Source organism: Centroberyx gerrardi, chromosome 18 (genome assembly GCF_048128805.1).
Source record: "Centroberyx gerrardi isolate f3 chromosome 18, fCenGer3.hap1.cur.20231027, whole genome shotgun sequence".
NCBI classification, from domain to species: Eukaryota; Metazoa; Chordata; class Actinopteri; order Beryciformes; family Berycidae; genus Centroberyx; species Centroberyx gerrardi.
In genome coordinates this window covers 8,954,828-8,972,628 of record NC_136014.1, presented here as the reverse complement: position 1 = coordinate 8,972,628, position 17,801 = coordinate 8,954,828, and the positions used below count along the sequence as shown (strand labels likewise).

The window sequence follows — 17,801 nt, the reverse complement described above, 5'->3', positions numbered from 1 at the left end:
GTGGAAAAGCCCTTGGTCACTTTGCATTTCACTCCAAATTTCAAACATCTGATTTGTAGGTTTTTGCATATTTCAAAAGTCTAAATGAAATTCAGAAACCTAGTTTGCAAAAGTAATCCTCTCCTAGTTTCCCTTGGGGCTATATTGCCTTAATGTTACATGCTTATACTTTCTCTCTAGTGTTGTAGCTTGACAATCTGTGCTTTCACATGGTGTGTGTATGTATGTATGTATATATATATATATATATATATATATATATATATATATATATATATATATATATCCTGAACTCATGACAACAATTCAAGAAATATACATCCTACACTGTGCTCAGTTGAGATGGACTCAACCGTAGACCTTCAGTTTTGCATTTGATGTAATGCAGTAGCCTAGTGTCAGATGGCAAGAAATTAAACTTTTGAAAAGAAAACCTAACCATCTACAACCTGTAGAGTAAGTTAATAGAACTTGATATAAAATGCTGAGGTAATTTAACCCAAACTATATGGGGTCCAATACTTTTGATTCATTTCTGTAATTGTTCTCACTGATTAGAATATTGCATGTAGATTTCAGACAATTCCAGTATTTTAAAAGACATTATAGTAATGTTTAGTTGGCTATTTGGATTTTTTTCTCCAAGGTTGCAGTGTTTTTACTTTAAGCATCAAAGTATTTTACTTGGGTACAGTTGAGGTACTTAAGTGAGTATAATTATTTTAGTTAACTACTTTGACAACACTTGAATTGGCAATATCACACAAATCAAATAATTAGTTACTTTGGCACAAAAGATGATACAAATGAATGTTTTCAACCAGCTTTTAGAGGAAGCCATTGGAGCAAACAAAGCTGGACCACTGACCCCTTCAGCTTGGTCATCCATTGGTTAATGCATCAAAGACCCAATGTTTCCTAACACTGAAAGACAAGGATATATTGAATAAGTATTTTTAATTAATTTAATAGCAAATACTTGAAATACTTGAGTAGTGCATGATATCAGGGTATTACTGCCATTACAAGGGCCATTTCATTGATCTTAATACCCAGCTTTTGGTGCCACAGATTCCCTGTGACAGTCTTGGTTATGCTGCTTGGAACAGGTTATATTATACAGGAATAGTCAAGTTCCAAATTGCTTATCTGCACACATTGAAAAGAGTACATTACAAAGAAAAATAAAACATATAACAGAAATAAGTGTGCAGGTGAGGTGAGAAGCCCAAGCAGGGCTTATGTAGACCTCTTCTGTTTAAACAGTAAAACAAAATTAGATGACAATGTTACATAACTACAGAAAACTTCCCAATACAGTAGCAAAGATTCAATGTGAGAGAGAATGGACAGAATAGGAAGATGGTCTTATGTAAGGAGCGACAACATATTTAAGTTTACTTTTAAATATTGTCAGTGATGTAGATGGTGATGCCAAGTGAGAATACAAATTAAACAAGTGGGCCCTTCCAAATTTTATTGAGTACTGCCCGTGGGTGGTGTGATAAATAGGTAAGAGGAGTACGGAGTAAGAGGAGTATTTGTGAGTTAGTGGTAAACAAATTAATAAAACACTTGGGTAAATAGCAATCCTCATTCTTCACTCTATGAAGCAATGAATGTCTTTGAAGAAGAACATCAATACCATAAACTGTTAGTATTCCAAGTTTCTGAAAAAGAGGAGAGGAAGGTTCTAATAAATTAAAGTGGAGATAGAAAAATTTGTCTGCAGTCGAATTACTTGCACACAGTTAGGACAAGCGTTTGCCCAAACAATATCATATAAATATGGATGAATTGGAGTGTAGTACAAAGTGAAAACACAGTTTAGAATCATTTGATCTCTTATCTTCCTAATAATACTGACTGTTTTGGAAATCTTTTTTAAAGACAATGTCAACACGTTACTTCTAATAGTTTTTCATCAACAAACACCTACAAATTTGACTGAGACTTGAGTGATCGCGGTTCCATTGATGGAAATTTTAACACTGTTACAGAACTTCTTGTTAGTAGAGAATATTATAATTTTGATTTAATATTTAAAGATAATTTATTAAGTTGGAACCAAGCAGACCCTGATTTGATGTATTTACAAGGTTATCAAGTCCCTGTCCAATAGAAATAGGTTCATCTGCAAATAAAGGGGAACAATTGACTTAGAGACAGCAACCACATCATTTATATAAATTGAGAATAAGGCCCAAGAATGGAGCCCTGGGGAACCCCGAATCTGATAACAGACTTGATATGTAGCCCTTTGTACACATATATTGTCTACAGTTAACATAATCAGAAAGACATTTAAAAGTAATATCATGATAACCATTTGTGTAGTTTTGAGAGTGGAATTCTATTGCTAACTCTATCAGACTTTGGACAAGTCTAAAAATTTTTTTAAAAAAAAGCAAATTCATCCTTGTCCAGAGGAGTAGATACTTTTGAAGAAGGCCCATAGATAAAGAATGATTATTACAGATTCCATACCAACGTTCATCAAGTATGTTGTTGATCTTAAGGTGTTTTCATTCCATCATAGATTTCTGTACAATTTGAGAAACATGAAAAGACAGAGTGGCCTATAATTTCTGAATGAGATAGCACCAGCAGGTTTAAAAAGTGGGATGACCTTAGCCAATTTCAGGACTTATGGGATGACACCAGTAGTCACGGAAACATACAAATATGACTGTACAAACAATTGACATTTTAACTTCGACAATGGAGACAGGAAAGTTGCCATGTCCAGCAGCAGTGTCCTTTGATCAATTATCTCACACTTTAGTATCAGCATAGTTAAAGAGTTCATGGGAGTATAATTGCTTCCAAATTGCCAAGACAGGTCATCCACTGTGCTTTAGTTTGTCACGCTCTTTTGAACATATTCCTCTGATGCCATGATAGTCAAGACTATTGCTCAGAGGTGTTATGAGAAATTTATGGTAAATGCAGGGCTAAGGGAATAAACTTTGTAAAGCAAGACTTCATCTTCCAAATTTCACTTGGGGTGGCAGTGAGTATATTTAAAATTTTTTTTTTAAAAAACACCCCACACACACACAACAACATCTTTTAAAACCAACTGTATCTTTATTTGGAAGGCATTATAAATATGGGTCCTGAAGACGCGTGTCTGAAACTGTGCACATCTGAAACGGCTCGTCTTTGACCTGTGGAGAAGAAATGAGGTCAATCAATATTTTAGTCTCTTTCAAAAGCAATGCAAGGTTTGCCACCAGATAATGTTGCACAGCCTGAGGTGTACAGACAAAGCGCTACTGACTATTAAGTCTAAACTAACAAGGATTAAGTTTAAGCATTTTCCTACGCATCTTTTTCTTCATCATCTTTTTGCAACACCACTTATTGAAATAGTTTGGAGTAGAAAGACAGTTACAAGTCATTTGTTTACAGTTTAGATAACATGACTGAACAAAATGGATTGATAATCTCATATTGCAAATGAAAAGTAATGATTATTGTAAAGACATTTAATGAGAGGTATGTGGATGTGTGCTTGAGTAGTTGTGTGGGTCAATCTTTATTATAATAAAGTATTTTAATAACTCATTTTACTCATCTAGGAGGAGATTTGATGAAGCAACAAGTCTCAGTAGTTTATTTTGAGTAGCATAGTGTTATGTAGACTATTTTATGTAGCATTCTGTACCGTTCGTTTAAGGTTTTACTTGCATTTCTTTCCCCAACTACAGCTTTCATGATGAAGATATGTATTGTCTTGATGTATCAAACAATTGTGTAGGTGAGAAGTTATTTATTGTATGCACTGATTGTTGTAGTGATGGTAATTCATTAAGGTTTTGTTGTTAGTTGTTAGTAATGTGACTACATTATAACCTGCTACCCTAAAGTTTAGACATGGCAATTGAAATTAGCCAAGAAGTTAAAATCATTATCATTAAAGCTGGATAGTTTTTGTTGAATGATAGTTTTGAATGAGTCAACGCTGCTGTAAAAAGGCATAACGTACCAATAGAAGCAGTCCCTAATAATCAATGCATCAAGCGTGATCTTGCATAAATGCCATCAGTTGGCCTATGAAGTTCACTACCACAGCCATTTCATACATGGGCAGTTCTACAAGGACCTCATGAAAATCCCACAGTCACTTAACTACAGCAGATTTAGATGTAGATGCTGATCCTGCTGGAAGCATAAAAACCAACAATGGTCAGGCTTTTGCCTCTAGACTCCAGAATAGCCTGGCTGAAGGAAAACTTTTAAAAATTCATTTTATACATTTTCATTTGATAGTTATATTACACTCGTTGCATTGCACTTTTATTTTGTATGCTATATTACTGTGTAATGTTGATTTTAAACTTTAAACTTGAAGTTTATAAATCCATTTTGTAAATACATTTCACCGTTATTTTAAAATGTACTACGTCAGCTGTCTTTAGTAAGGTTTGATTTGTTAGCTTCCTTTGAAACCTTTTCAGGAGTGTTTACAAATAATGTCAGTCATGTGGCTCCATACCTTTTATCCCATTTTCCTGGTTTGAACACTGCCGACTACATTGTCCACCCATTGGCCTAGTGACGTCACAGATCACCACATCACAGTGGACAAAGAGCTAGAAGAGTTGATCAGAAAAGATTTGATTATTTTGGCTCTTTGATCAAAATTAATGTATGGCTTATTCGTGTATTTAGCTTATTCATCTGTGAACTCATGCTTAGTTCAGAGTAAAGATTGAGGAGGAAAGACTGTGTTCTCCCTTTGATGAAGTTACCTGGCGACTCAAGTTTTCTTGGTCCATGGCAAAGGCAAACATCTGGACCTCAAAGCGCTTGAAGTGAGAGGGGTGCTGCACTCTGGCATCAGGCCAAACAGGATGGAACAGCACTTGGTATGGGTCCACTGGGTTTGCACAGCTGCAGTAGAAAAGGACGCAACATAAAAAGATGCCAGTCTCCATTTTTCCATCCCATTTTTTGTACACAAAGTTTTCCCAAGTTTGCAGAATTAAACCTAAGTTACTTCCCATATTTCAGTAATATTAAAATGTTTATAGATCAGTTTGAGTGTATTGTGTATAAGGAAAAAGTTCCAACTTCCCAGCTGGCAAAGAGGAGAAAGTTACCCATTAATGATGAGATTCCATCTTGGTTGGGATGTCCTGTCATCAGTCAGTGTTGCCCAGCAGTTCTCCAACTCCAGCGTTACTTTGGGATTGGTAGACCTCATCAGCTCCACCTCAAAATATAGAGGCTGTCTGAGGTACTTGGCTATGGGGTAGTCCTCAACTCTGTGGAACTGGCTGTAGGACGCATCTGAGAGAGAAGAGTGTTCACCAGGATTTGCAGTTGTATAGTCAACCAAAAATCATTTTGAATTTTGTTTGACAGCAAACAAAAAGACTTGAGATGTAGAGACTGAATGTGGAACAATGGTAAAAAGATGTATTGTATGCGTGCTGGGGATTTCCTGGTGATAAGGATACACTTTATGGTTCATTTTTTGGTACAAAAACCTTAATATGTGGGTCAAAATATACATCAGTCTCCCTATCCATAATTCATGGAGCATGTTCAGATTTTACATCCTTGACATGACAGGATTGAGTCTTGGTTCTCCAGTTTCTGGCTTTGGGAGAAAGTTGTTCTTCATTTTGTTATATTTATTAATATTGGACTATTCCAAATCTTAGGTATGAGCTTTTAAGTTGCTTTTGAGGAACCAGAACCGAAGTGAGATGACAAGGGATCCTCAACTTCAAGACCCGTACCTGAAGCAAGTCTCACTGCGATTTGCAGATCGCCTTTCGCAGCTTCAGCGTAAGGCTCGTTGTTGCGCGGCCTGGTGAGGAAGGCCACAGCGTGTGCAGTGTTGACGTCATAGTAACAAGAAACCTTTAACCTATAGAGGATAGAAGACAATGACATTGACTGGTATTGGTTTGACCAAGAACTTTGAAATGATAGTTGCTCTTATGATGCCTATCCAATTAGCTGTAGTAAACTCGTTTTCCCCTCACATTTGTGACAAACCAGAGAATGATCCATTCCTTTACCTAGTTTTGACACTATAAAAAAAAAAAAATATACAAATATACTTGTGAACTTCTTTAATTCAAAAACGGGACCAATTCTTTCAGAAACTCACTCATATTCAGCCTCTTCCGCATCCTTTTTCACTTCAAGTTCGTCCGGCAGGGAGATTTCATTTTCATACAGCATGACATTGGACAAAAACTGGGAAGAGGGAGGCACATTTACTTTCTCAATCAATCAGTGCCAACAATCTGCATCAAGAGACAGAGGTCAGCAGCATCCTACCTTCCTGGTGGTTCCACAGGAGCTGCCGGTGAAGAGGAAGTAAGCGAAGCGGTCGTCACTGAAGGAGGGACCACAGGAAGGGTCTCTGAGGGTCAGCTGACTGGGGTTCAGACTGGGAACAGACTCCATCTTGACTGCCAGTGCAGTCATGGTGCCATTTGGGAAACATTCTGTGGGGGGGGGGGGATATGAAGGTCAAGCATTAGTGTGAGGAGTTATGTGTCCGGCCCGTGAAAAAATAAAAAAACAGAATCATTTTTGAAGCAGACCAGCGAGCGTTGAGAGGAAACTGCAAGCCACTGAGAAGTCTTGGATATTTGTGTTTGTTTTCGGGTTCCTCAGGGCCACATCGAGCCGGCTCCTGATGGATGACGACTCAACAGCCTGCCAAGTTTCACACAAAATAGTAGTCAGCAAAAGGTTGTGTGCATTAGGTAGAGGATCATGTCAGTTCATCTCAGCACCAATGTCGGCAAGATAAATCCCTGCAAAGCGACTCTGACCATTACCTCAAACGCAGCACTGGGGGCTGAAAATGGCACTGCAAAACTGAAGTGGGTTCCGTTCTCAGCGAAGCCGTACTGCTGAGCCAGTGCCGGGGTCAACATTTGTTTTCCCACGATGGTCTGAAAGTTGAAGCCTTGGGTCCCGTACCTCACTGTGATGTAGAAGCTGTCGTAGTCACAGCTAGCGGAGACAGAGGGAGGCACTGTACAGAAAAAATACAAGTCAAAAAACCTCTTTGAACAGAAACATAGCCTTTGGTCTCCAGGTCTAGATTAAAGGTGACAGGGAATTTGCCATCAGACTGCCTCCCTTAGGACAACACGAGTAACTACAACACTATCAACCTGCATTTAAACTGTTCAACTCTAACGTATTAACATGCTTGATGTATTAGTAAGACTTTGAAATGGATATTTTTCTTGTGCCCGTTTTTGTAATCTTTGCTGTGAATATGCTGTATGACTTATTCATTGTAGTAAGGTTATACGTTTCTATATGCAAGGAGACAGACCTATGTCTACTAATGCAGCATCCAGATAGGCACTGTGAGCAAATGGAGCAAACTCTGGTAAGACAAGCAAGCCAAAGGTCAGGTGAAGAGAGTAGACTGTCATCGCCATTTCTTTCTGTTGGGAAATAGGAAGGAGGTGATTAGAAGCTTTTAGTGGGACCAAAGTTTAAACACATGACCTGCATTTCCCCCCAAGCATGAAGCTTACCATTTGCAGGACAACGGGGTCCGTGAAGGGCACTTGGAGCGTGAAGGCCTTCGAGCCGTTGCGGGAGTCGTGCTCCTGAACGTTAAAGCCTCTGGCGTTGCAGTCCACCACGGACAAAACCCCAGCGGAGGTGCTGATGTTCACCAGCGCCACGTCGGAGCCCAAGGGCCCAAGCAGCACCTTGAACATCCGCTCTTCAGGAACAGTGTCTGCGGGGCGAGGAGAGGGAATGAAGGCAGGGTCTAATTCCTCAAATCACCAAAGTACCAAGATAACGAGACTCACTGTCAATAACTTGCGGGGGCCGAGACATGAGCGGCGTTGTGATGGGGAAGAGGACTTTGTAGCGGGTCTCCTCATGAGCGTCGTCTTCGGTCCACAGCAGCTCAAGCATTGGCTCAATAGTGTAAGAGGTGAGGTACTGATCATCCTTGACGTGGCTCTGCAAAGGCAAACCTTCTCTGAATAAATGAAACCTTTTAAGTGTTCCCCCTAAAATGAAACGACACTGACCTTGAAGTAGCCGCCTGCCGCCCCAACTGGAATTCCAACAACGATGTGTATGTCATTGACAGACATGGAGTATTGCCTGGCAGCCATCTCAGCAGCATCTAGTCTCTGGCCGTTGACGCCCATGTGCACCTCCAACAGTTTGAACTGGTTGGAGGAGATCAGTGGGTCAATGTGCCTGGGCAGGAACCAGCTGATCATATTGGGAGTGAAGGAAACGCCGCCTGTACACAAACACCACACGCATGCAGATTAGAGAGGGAAAGACCATACAGTGTTTTCAAAGTTTTCATACGACCCAATTCTGAAATCGTCTCACTACCCATCGGTGTCGGGCAAGCAGCCGCTGCGTCGATTTGAGTCGCCAACCACTTCTTTTCAAAGATCGTAGAGGTTTTAAGCACCGTCATAGGCACTCCTGCTACCTGAGGGGTGAGGTTGCAGAGTAACATTACATTTAAATGCATTACATGCTGTACTCCCAATTCCAAAAAATGTTACCATTCACAATACTGATATTGTTGGGGGGGGGGGGGCATTTAGAAGGCAAATGTACAGACATTTGTACACATCTTTATGGCTGTGGATGATGAATTATTCAAATATCAGTAAACTGGAATATTTTTTTATTTAACTGCTCAGTGGGTTTTAGAAACAAAGTAATCAAAAAACTAGGAGCAATCTGATTACATTATTGGATCTAAGTATTCCAGTAGGTTATGCTACCGACTGCAAGTGTAAGCAACAATTCAGCAATCGAACGGGGCGCTTGAGAGTAACCTGGCTCAATCCTGCCAAGGGGGCAAGAAATCAGATCACAGCAGTTTGAAATTTAGTATGGTCAACAGGAAGTGGAGGAAATCAATCCACTTACATCCTGAGTGTATGTTTCAGGTGCAGTCTTGGGACTTCGCAGAACCAGCCTTGTAGGAGTGTTGGCTACTCCGTAACCTTGTCTTTGGGCCTGATCCACCTTCATGACCCTCTCCTCAGGAGTGAAGAACACAACCGTTGTGATTCTGAATGCTGTGTCACTGGGTTGTTTCTGTAAGGCAAACAGCAAACCAACTCATTCGTACAATAAAGTCTTCCCATAATATTAGAAGGCCAAAATATACAGATCAGTCCACGTAACCTCTGAATTAGTAGATCGTCGAGGATCACTAAACTTCGCGTTCTTCCCGGGGATGGGATGTTCCGGCAGGGCATAATCATCTGGAATTGCCCTTCTCACAGACACCTGGAAATGAGGCCATTCCACCATTAAGTGGCAATCCATCTCTACCGCTCCCCTCCGCAGTGACATCAAATGTACCAGCCTTGATGTTCATAGGGGCAAAAGAGCCACTTATCATATAGACTGAACATGACCCCGGTGAATCCTGCTGCATTCACTTGCCTCCATATAGTTGCGGTCGCAGAGGATTTCTCTGGAGACCCAGGCGGCGTACTGGCAGCTTTCAGCCACCTGGTACAGCTCGTCTTCTACCATGCGGTTCCCATGCAGTCGAAGATTCAAGACTGTTGTGAAGGCTTTATCTTCCTACAACCACAAGGGAGAAGACGTATGATCTGAAACTCAAACAATACCACACTTTCCAGCTAATGTTTGATGCTGCTCTACAAACGATATGCAACCACTTTCCTCACCACATTTCGAGTAAAACAATTTTGAATGGAGGCAAAAATCATTGCATTCCCCAGTGGGTCCATCTTCATGCTGAATCCACATTGAGAGGCCACGCTTGGTGTAAGGGGGATGACAGAGTTATCTGAGGACAAAGAGAACAGTTAAAGACAGATAGAGGCCAAAGTGAGGCAAAGTTACATTTTTGTAAAAGTAACTGAATTCAGAAACTTTAACTTACTGATGAAAGCAGCAACTTCGAGAAGATTCCCCCCAAGTGGACCAGCATTTACACGCATTACATTCCCCAGGCATTTTGAGCTGATATCTAGGATTAGGCATTTTGTATTGGTAAATAGCCTACAGCACAAGTCAATACAGTCATCAAGTTAAGAGAAAATGACAATAGGCAAAGTGAAGAGTGCTTACTAATAGAGGGCTTCTTCTTTTGTGCCTCTGTGTTTACAAGTGCTATCAGTAGAATGAGCCACCTGCAAGAGATGTGATCATGTTTCATAGCAGCATGTAACCAAGCCTGAAACTCTAGCAATGGATAAAAATAAAACTACAAACCCTGATCCAAAAAAATGGCCCATGGCATAAGAGGTGGGTAACTGATAGCCTTTGAGTCCCTGTTTTTGGAGTTCTTAAAGTTTGTAGTGGACACTAACTGCAGGCCTAGCCTCTGGGCAGGGAGGGGATTTCCTTCTCAACAAGTACACCCAAATACAGCTGTGCTCTATTAGCGCCTAATGGGGCTAATTGGGTTAAGGAGTGTATGTTTTGTAATCTGGCCTGGATTGAGTCCCAGTGAGAATCATGCACTGCCAGAAAGTTATATAGCACACCGGTTGACCTGAGTTTGAATATTTGGATCCATCATTTTATTATAATTTTGACAAAAGGTGAAAAGGTGGAAAACAAATAAGGGCTCCCAAATTGCCTAAAATATTAAGCACTGAAACCACTTGTAATGCAGAAAGTAAGGAAATTTATTCAAGCTTAACATCGCAAAAAAACTGCGGCAGAAAGCTGTGGAGCACTTGGCAACGCCTTTTGAGTCAGTGTACTCTTCCTCAGGCAGCTTTTTGCGATGTTAAGCTTGAATAAACTTACTTTCTGCATTACAAGTGGTTTCCCTCCTCCCATTATCATTTTGTCATCATTACAGTTTACAGTTCCTCTACAAAAATAAATCAAAGTGTACCTAGTTCCACATTACAAATACTCCTTTAAGAAATATATCAAAACTAATTCCAAAATATTGGTTGAAAGAAATGTGTTTAATTTAAATTTTAATGTTCATGAAGTACAAAACTGTCCCTATTGTTTCATCGAAAGCTATCTTATAAAGTATGAGACAAGGAAGCAAAAAAAATAAGTTTTTTTGGTGCCTCTGCTCATTATACAATATATTTAATATATATTTTATATATTTAAAACTCAGTGTAGAATAAAAACAAACAAAACAATATAAAGGACGGCTCTTTAGTTATGGTATTTTTTTCTTGGCATATTTTGAATACTTTCCTGCCCCCCAGTTTTGTACAAGCTGTGCCACTTGATATTACCCACAGGAATACAAAAGGATGGTGGATAAAGAGAACAAACTAAAACCACACTTGCAACTAGTAACAGAAAGCAAAGTGGGCCTGGAAATGTGAAATGAAGCTCTGGAGAGTGAGACCAGTCTGCTGAGTTTGAAAATACAAGAAATAAAATATCCAAAATAAGTCACACACAGTATCAAAGTTCTTGTTCTTAATGCAGTTTCATAATTCAATGTAGAGCAATGGTAGTAAAAATGTCTACTGGTATTCTGATGGATTACATTTTGAGAGGTCATCTGCATTATAATTTAAAATTTATAGTTCAATTGCATCATTTGTCAAATAAGATATTAATGCTATCTCTGCAAGGTGACTCTGGACACTGGACTGTTTTAAAGAGATTCACTGAATTTAAGAGCATAAGGTGAAATAAGTTCCTTCTAACATTCCCAACTAATTATTACAGAGCTAGTCCATGAGACCCCGCCAGAGTTTTGGTGCTTTTCAGCAAGAAAAAACTTTTTTAAAGCCGCGTATCTGGAAGATATTCAATCCCAGAGGATGTTTTTTTTAGTCAGGTTTAGATGGGAAAAGGTCTCAGCTGATGTAGAGGATGCAGAGGTGAGAAGGAAGGTCAGCCTGCCAAGTTCACCTCCCAACATTGCTGATTTCAAACCAGTCGGATCCATAATGACAAGCTGTTATTTTGCACTCACGACATTTTGTAGATCTGCTCTATCTCCTAGAAGGGAGATTTGTATTTGGCTCTCGCTGCCGCTGGGTTTGCCAGTCCGCCTGCCAGCAGTGTTTTTTCATAGTCGATTGCAATGTCAGCTGTGATTTTACACTTTCCACAGTGAGTGTACACACAATTATTCCAGCTGTCCTGGTAGTTTCAAAACACAAATACCGCCCTCAGAAGTAACTGTCAGAAATACAGTTTCTCAATAATTAAATAAGCAATTCAAATGAATGAAGGGGAAATGCCCTTACTGAAAAGAGCTAGACTCCTATAATAGCCTACATTGCAGAAGGTTATTACAAATATCACAACTAAAGTATAGAATCCTTTGGGAATATTGTAGGAATATTATAAAGATATGGGAGATCGAAAATAGTGCACCACAGACACACTACAAGTCCCTATAGTAATGTTATAGGAATATTATAGTGATACCATAGGCGATAGAAGCAAATACGATAAAGTAGCATAAGGTCACTATAAAGTCACTAGTTAGCTCCACAGACACGCTGTAAGCCCTTAAAGTAATATTAGAATTCTTTTTCGCAAGGTTTTTTTCACTGCCCATCTGCGCCTCTTTGTATAAAACAGTTTCGCGACCCTCTCTCTCTCTCCCTCCCCTCTCCTCTCCTTATTTCTAGCCCCTCCCTGCTCCCGTACGGTAGAGGGGGAAAAAACTACCGACGTGCCCGCGGTCCCGGTTACAGCTCTTGTCCCGTTGATGAAGGCGCGTCCGTGGAGCCGCACCGCACCGCACCGCAGTCCGTCCACTATCACCACAGGAGCTGATGAAAAAGACAAGCGCTGTCGGACCATTTTTATTTTTTAACAGTATTTAGAAGAATGTGAGAACTACACCACTCTGATAAAAGTTATTTTAATGGAAAGAAACGCTACAAGTCCAGGTAGGTTGCAACTTTTACTTCCTTGCTGTCAGTTTTAAAAAGATAAAAGAAAAGTAGCCTAAGCAAACAGGGCCAGGTAAAATAAAATAAGAGCACAGTTTCATGCAACAGTCTATCCAGTCTGCATTTAAACCAGCATGGTATTTTGAATTCTAAAGAGAATAGCCTGATGTTGGGAACTAGTCCTTTGCTTTAGTAATTGCTCATAATAATGTGTGGGTTCAGTTTCAACTTGTTGCCTCTCATTTCCTCTGAGTTACACAACCCGCGCTGTAATTTGATTCTCCTGGTGATAATCCTGTACTTCAGCCCTTCAAGAAGTGACAGTGCCTCAAGGCTTCTTCACTCACTCCAGCACAAACCATTTCCTGTTAATGCTGTATTGATTTTTTTTTTTTTTTCAGAAGACTAATGTATTCTACAAACAATGCAGTCAAATGCATCTTGATAGACATCCCCATAAAAATACCACTCACGATCTCGATTCTAGCTTTTCTCAGTGCTTGTCGGACATATTTTCCTGTGATAAACAAATCCTTGAAACCTCTTTTCTGTAAAAGCCTTCCAAGATTCACGCTAACTTTCAGTTTTCATTATAATCCCTCTGCCCATGTACCGTACGGATGATCAGCACCATGGGGTACGGGCAAATCCTCCACCGGCGTGGGACTGAGGAGGACCAGGTCCACCTCAACGTGGGAGGGGTACGACACCAAGTGGATCCGGACACGCTGCTCCGCTTCCCCCACACGCGGCTGGCTCGTCTGCTGTGCTGCCAGAGCGAGGCGGCCATCCTGGAGCTGTGCGACGACTACAGCCCGGCCGAAAAGGAGTACTACTTCGACAGGAATCCCCGGGTCTTCCTGTGCGTGCTCAACTTCTACCGCACGGGACGCATCCACATGATGGAGGAGCTGTGCGTCTTCTCCTTCAGCCAGGAGATCGAGTACTGGGGCATCCAGGAGCTGCACCTGAGCTCCTGCTGCAGCAACTGGTTCCAGGAGAGGAAGGAGTACATCGAGGACAGAGACTGGGACATCCGGAGCGACGACCAGCAGCAGCCGAGCTTTGACTCTTCCTTTGAGGAGCTCTCCGCCCTCGATAAAGACCTGGCCAAGTTCAAAGGCGCCTGGTGTGCGGAGGTGAGGAGCTACGTTTGGCTGCGGCTGGAGGACCCGGGTCACTCGCGAGCTTCCAAGATCATCGCCGTGGCTTCTCTCAGCGTGGTGCTGACCTCCATCGTCGCCATGTGCGTCCACAGCATGCCCGAGTTTCAGCGCGTGGACGACAACGACAAGCCCATCGAGGACCCAGTCCTCGCCATCCTGGAGGTGATCTGCATCGTCTGCTTCTCCGCTGAGTTCATCATCCGGCTCATTGTAGCACCCTCCCCCAGGAAGTTCCTAGGGAACCCCTTAAACATCATTGACGTCGCCTCCATCTTGCCTTTTTACGCCACTTTAGCGTTTGAGACAGGGGATGAGGAGGGCGCAGAGGAGAACGAGGACCTGGAGAATGTGGGGAAAGTGGTGCAGGTGCTGCGTCTGATGAGGGTTTTCCGTATCCTCAAACTGGCTCGTCACTCCATCGGGCTGCGAGCGCTGGGCGCCACGGTCCGCCACAGCTACCACGAGGTGGGACTGCTGCTTCTCTTCCTCTCTGTGGGAATCTCCATATTTTCTGCCCTCATCTACTTTGCTGAGAAGGAGGAGGAGGACACGGAGTTGGGGACCATCCCCGTAGGCTGGTGGTGGGCCACCATCACCATGACTACGGTAGGCTACGGCGACACCTGTCCGGTGACGCTGGGAGGGAAGATAGTGGCCACCCTGTGCATCGTCTGTGGCCTGTTAGTGGTGGCCCTGCCCATCACCATCATATTCAATAAGTTTTCTAAGTACTATCAAAGAAACAAAGCCATAGAGGTCCAGTGTCTCAGTCAGGCTAAAAGACAAGACCCAGACCTCCCTTACTACAGCATTAGAGACCTGTACACCCACAGCGTGTACCCTTTCATAGGAGGTATCGCCTTCAGGAACAGTGAGAGCAGCGGCGGGGATGAAACAGATGCCTCCAGTCTCCAGGACATGGAGGAAGTGTACGATAATGACGCTCTCGAAAATGGGGCCACAAAATGAGATTGCTGCCACCTCGCCGGGTGTCGCTCCTTTACAAGCGCAGTCCACCGCAAACCGCTCAGTGTCTCTCAGGGCAAAGCTCTCCATCACTGACCCTGCCTCCCGCACTGTCTTCCTCCCGCAAGTCGACACAGAAAAATTGTGGCCATGGAATTTTTCTACAAGGGAATAGCTTGTAAAATATATCACTAAAACCAGGAGATTCAGAGGGAATTACTTGAGCCTTGCTCAGAGGTTTGAGAGCCCATTTTCTGCTTGAGAAAATTGCAATGATGCATGTAGGAGGCCATAATGTTAATGTTTTTCAAGGTAATGTTCTGTATTGATTTGTCTGCTTGCTGAAAGTTCAGACTGAGAGTTCAGCAAATGCAAAGGTGTAGGGTGACAACATATTGTATGATAAATAAAAATGGTAAATTTTGATTTCTAAGTTGACTGATGTTACATACTCTGCATGAACAAAGACAATTGCTTTTTGGAAAAGAGTAATATCATTTGTTGTGTAGAACATGCAATTGTACTGATGCTGCCGAAGAGAGGAAAAACCCCTTTTTGACCACACATCTCTTTTAAAACACTGTGTAAAGCACTGATATGCCAGGTTTTGGTTAGGATATTGTTTTGGACAGTCATGTTGGCATGCTGGCTGACTCTTGGGGGGTAAGTCATGTGGACAAGAAATAAAATCTGACTCACTGAATCAGAAGAAATATGCCTCTGAGTTGTATGGCTCATTCATTCAGATTAGGTTTCATGCTGAGGTTCATTACACTCATTTTTCTACATATGTCCAAAAGCATCAGGCAGATAATGTGCAGGATTCCACAAAAGAAGTGTTTGAACAGGGGCCACTGTGATTCAGAGATACACTATTCCATCACTTCCTTTCTAAAAATGACCCTAAAATCTGAATATCAATCTTTTCTTCAGTGGTAAAATGCACAAACAATGCAGAGGCCAAAACAGTCAAGGAAGACATATTCAATCTGGACGCTTGTTGTCTTTTCATCCTGAAAAGTATTGATTTGCTGTCCTGTGTGATCATCTCTGGTTGGATGAGCTGCTGTCTCAGTAGAGAGAGAGATGTAGGAAATCTTTCCAAATCTCCGCAGGGACTCGAAGGTGTTCATGTAGTTGACCACAGCCATGTTCCCTCAGAGCTATGAACTCTGTAATGGTACCTGAGCAATTCATCTAGGTCAAAAGCAAATTGCTGTTGTTGTGAAAAAACATCTAACTACAGTTTTGGTGCTCATTGTATAACTTCAAAAATAAATGGGCAAATGAGAAAATAACATTTTAGAGATACATGGTTCTCACCTGGCAGCAGCAAAATTGATTCTGCAAAGACAAACTGCTGGAGTCACAAAGTCTAAACTGAATAGATAAGCCCATTACTCCTTGATTATTCGTTAATGCTGGCAAACGAGTTTCGATTACTGGGCATCCTGTGTCAGGTGTGCATCACATAGGAGATTACCATATTGCTTAGTCTACGTTTTGTGTTTCTGCTCTTGTCAGCTGTCACAAAATGTAATGACAACCACAGAGCATTGGTATAGACAAGTATTGATTATCTTTATCTAGGGCAGTTGATAATACATAGGCGTGTAGAGCACAGATAACATACATGACAGTGACAGTACTGATGACAATATACATCTTCACATGCGTGGCATAGTTCAAATAAGGGTAATAAGGTTGTGAGGATAAATTGGATATTCATTGTATTGAGTATTCATTGAGTACACAGAGTAAAGATGATGAGTGTATTACTTGAAGTATGGTGGATTATCAACAGTAAAGGGTAAGAGTTTAAAACTATTACTGCAACAGCTATTACTACTGCTGCAAATACTACTTCTACTACTACTACTATTACTGCTACTACTACTACTGCTACTACTACTACTACTGCTGCTACTACTACTACTACTACTACTACTATTACTACTACTATGACTAGGACTACTACTGTTACTACTACTGCTACTACTGCTGCTGCTGCTGCTGCTGCTGCTGCTGCAAGTACTAGTACTACTACTACTTCTACCGCTACCACTACTACTACTACTCCTACTACTACTGCAAGCACTACTACTACTACTACTGTTACTGCTGCTACTACTACTACTACTACTACTGCAAGTACTACTACTACTACTACTACTGCTGCAAGTACTACTACTGCAAGTACTGCAAGTAGGCCTACTACTGCTGCTACTACTACTATAACTACTACTACAGCTAATAATAATGATAGGGTAAAGGCAAGAAAAGTTTTATTGGAGCAAAGCAACATGAATCGATTGCCACTCAGCTGAAATGAGTTTAAACACTGTTGGGCAAATCAGTAATCTTTATTCTGTTTTTGTGAATATCATTCATAGTCTTAAGGAATCCAGCTCTAGAACGGAAGATGACAATCCAGCACCCTTGGCAATCCTTTAAAATAGATAGTGATGTTTATGCGTTCCTCATCATTACTCCCAGCTCCCTGGCTTTGGGCACTGGTTCTCTTGAAGGAAGTGGATTTCAATATTCTGTCACAATACTGCAAGCAATAAAGCAATAATGCATTCCTTTATTTAATTTATGTCAGCCTGTGTCTCCTATAAATTTGTCATAATTTCCCGGCAGCAGGTGCTTCTGACTTTCAAAAAGTTTCTTATTCATTATATGAGGATTTAGTGCTCATTTAAGATGTTTTGGTTGTTACAGTTGGGTTTATGATATGCATTATTTTATTTATGGCCTGTTTTATTTACACATAGCCATATTGTTGTTTCTGAAAGTGTGA

The 17,801-nt window shown here is 41.2% G+C and overlaps 2 protein-coding genes across 2 annotated transcripts; one reads left to right on the top strand and one right to left on the bottom strand.

Moving 5' to 3' along the window:
• Nucleotides 1–3,090: 3,090 nt before the first annotated feature.
• Nucleotides 3,091–12,774, bottom strand: LOC139927056 (uncharacterized). Its single transcript, XM_071919040.2, has 21 exons — nt 12,644–12,774; nt 10,096–10,157; nt 9,908–9,994; nt 9,690–9,811; nt 9,439–9,582; nt 9,175–9,279; nt 8,914–9,084; nt 8,362–8,464; nt 8,043–8,263; nt 7,815–7,971; nt 7,530–7,738; nt 7,322–7,436; nt 6,813–7,012; nt 6,573–6,687; nt 6,304–6,473; nt 6,131–6,219; nt 5,754–5,884; nt 5,109–5,298; nt 4,758–4,899; nt 4,502–4,598; nt 3,091–3,170 (listed from the first exon to the last, which is right to left on the bottom strand). The coding sequence occupies exons 1-21, from the start codon at nt 12,772–12,774 to the stop codon at nt 3,091–3,093; spliced, it is 2,841 nt and encodes a 946-aa protein (XP_071775141.2).
• An 83-nt stretch (nt 12,775–12,857) lies between these two features.
• On the top strand, nt 12,858–15,424 carry LOC139927101 (delayed-rectifier potassium channel regulatory subunit KCNS3). The gene is made up of 2 exons (XM_071919113.2): nt 12,858–12,863; nt 13,495–15,424. Exon 2 carries the CDS (start codon nt 13,499–13,501, stop codon nt 14,999–15,001), a length of 1,503 nt encoding a protein of 500 aa, XP_071775214.1. The 5' UTR covers nt 12,858–12,863; nt 13,495–13,498; the 3' UTR covers nt 15,002–15,424.
• The last annotated feature ends 2,377 nt before the right edge of the window (nt 15,425–17,801 follow it).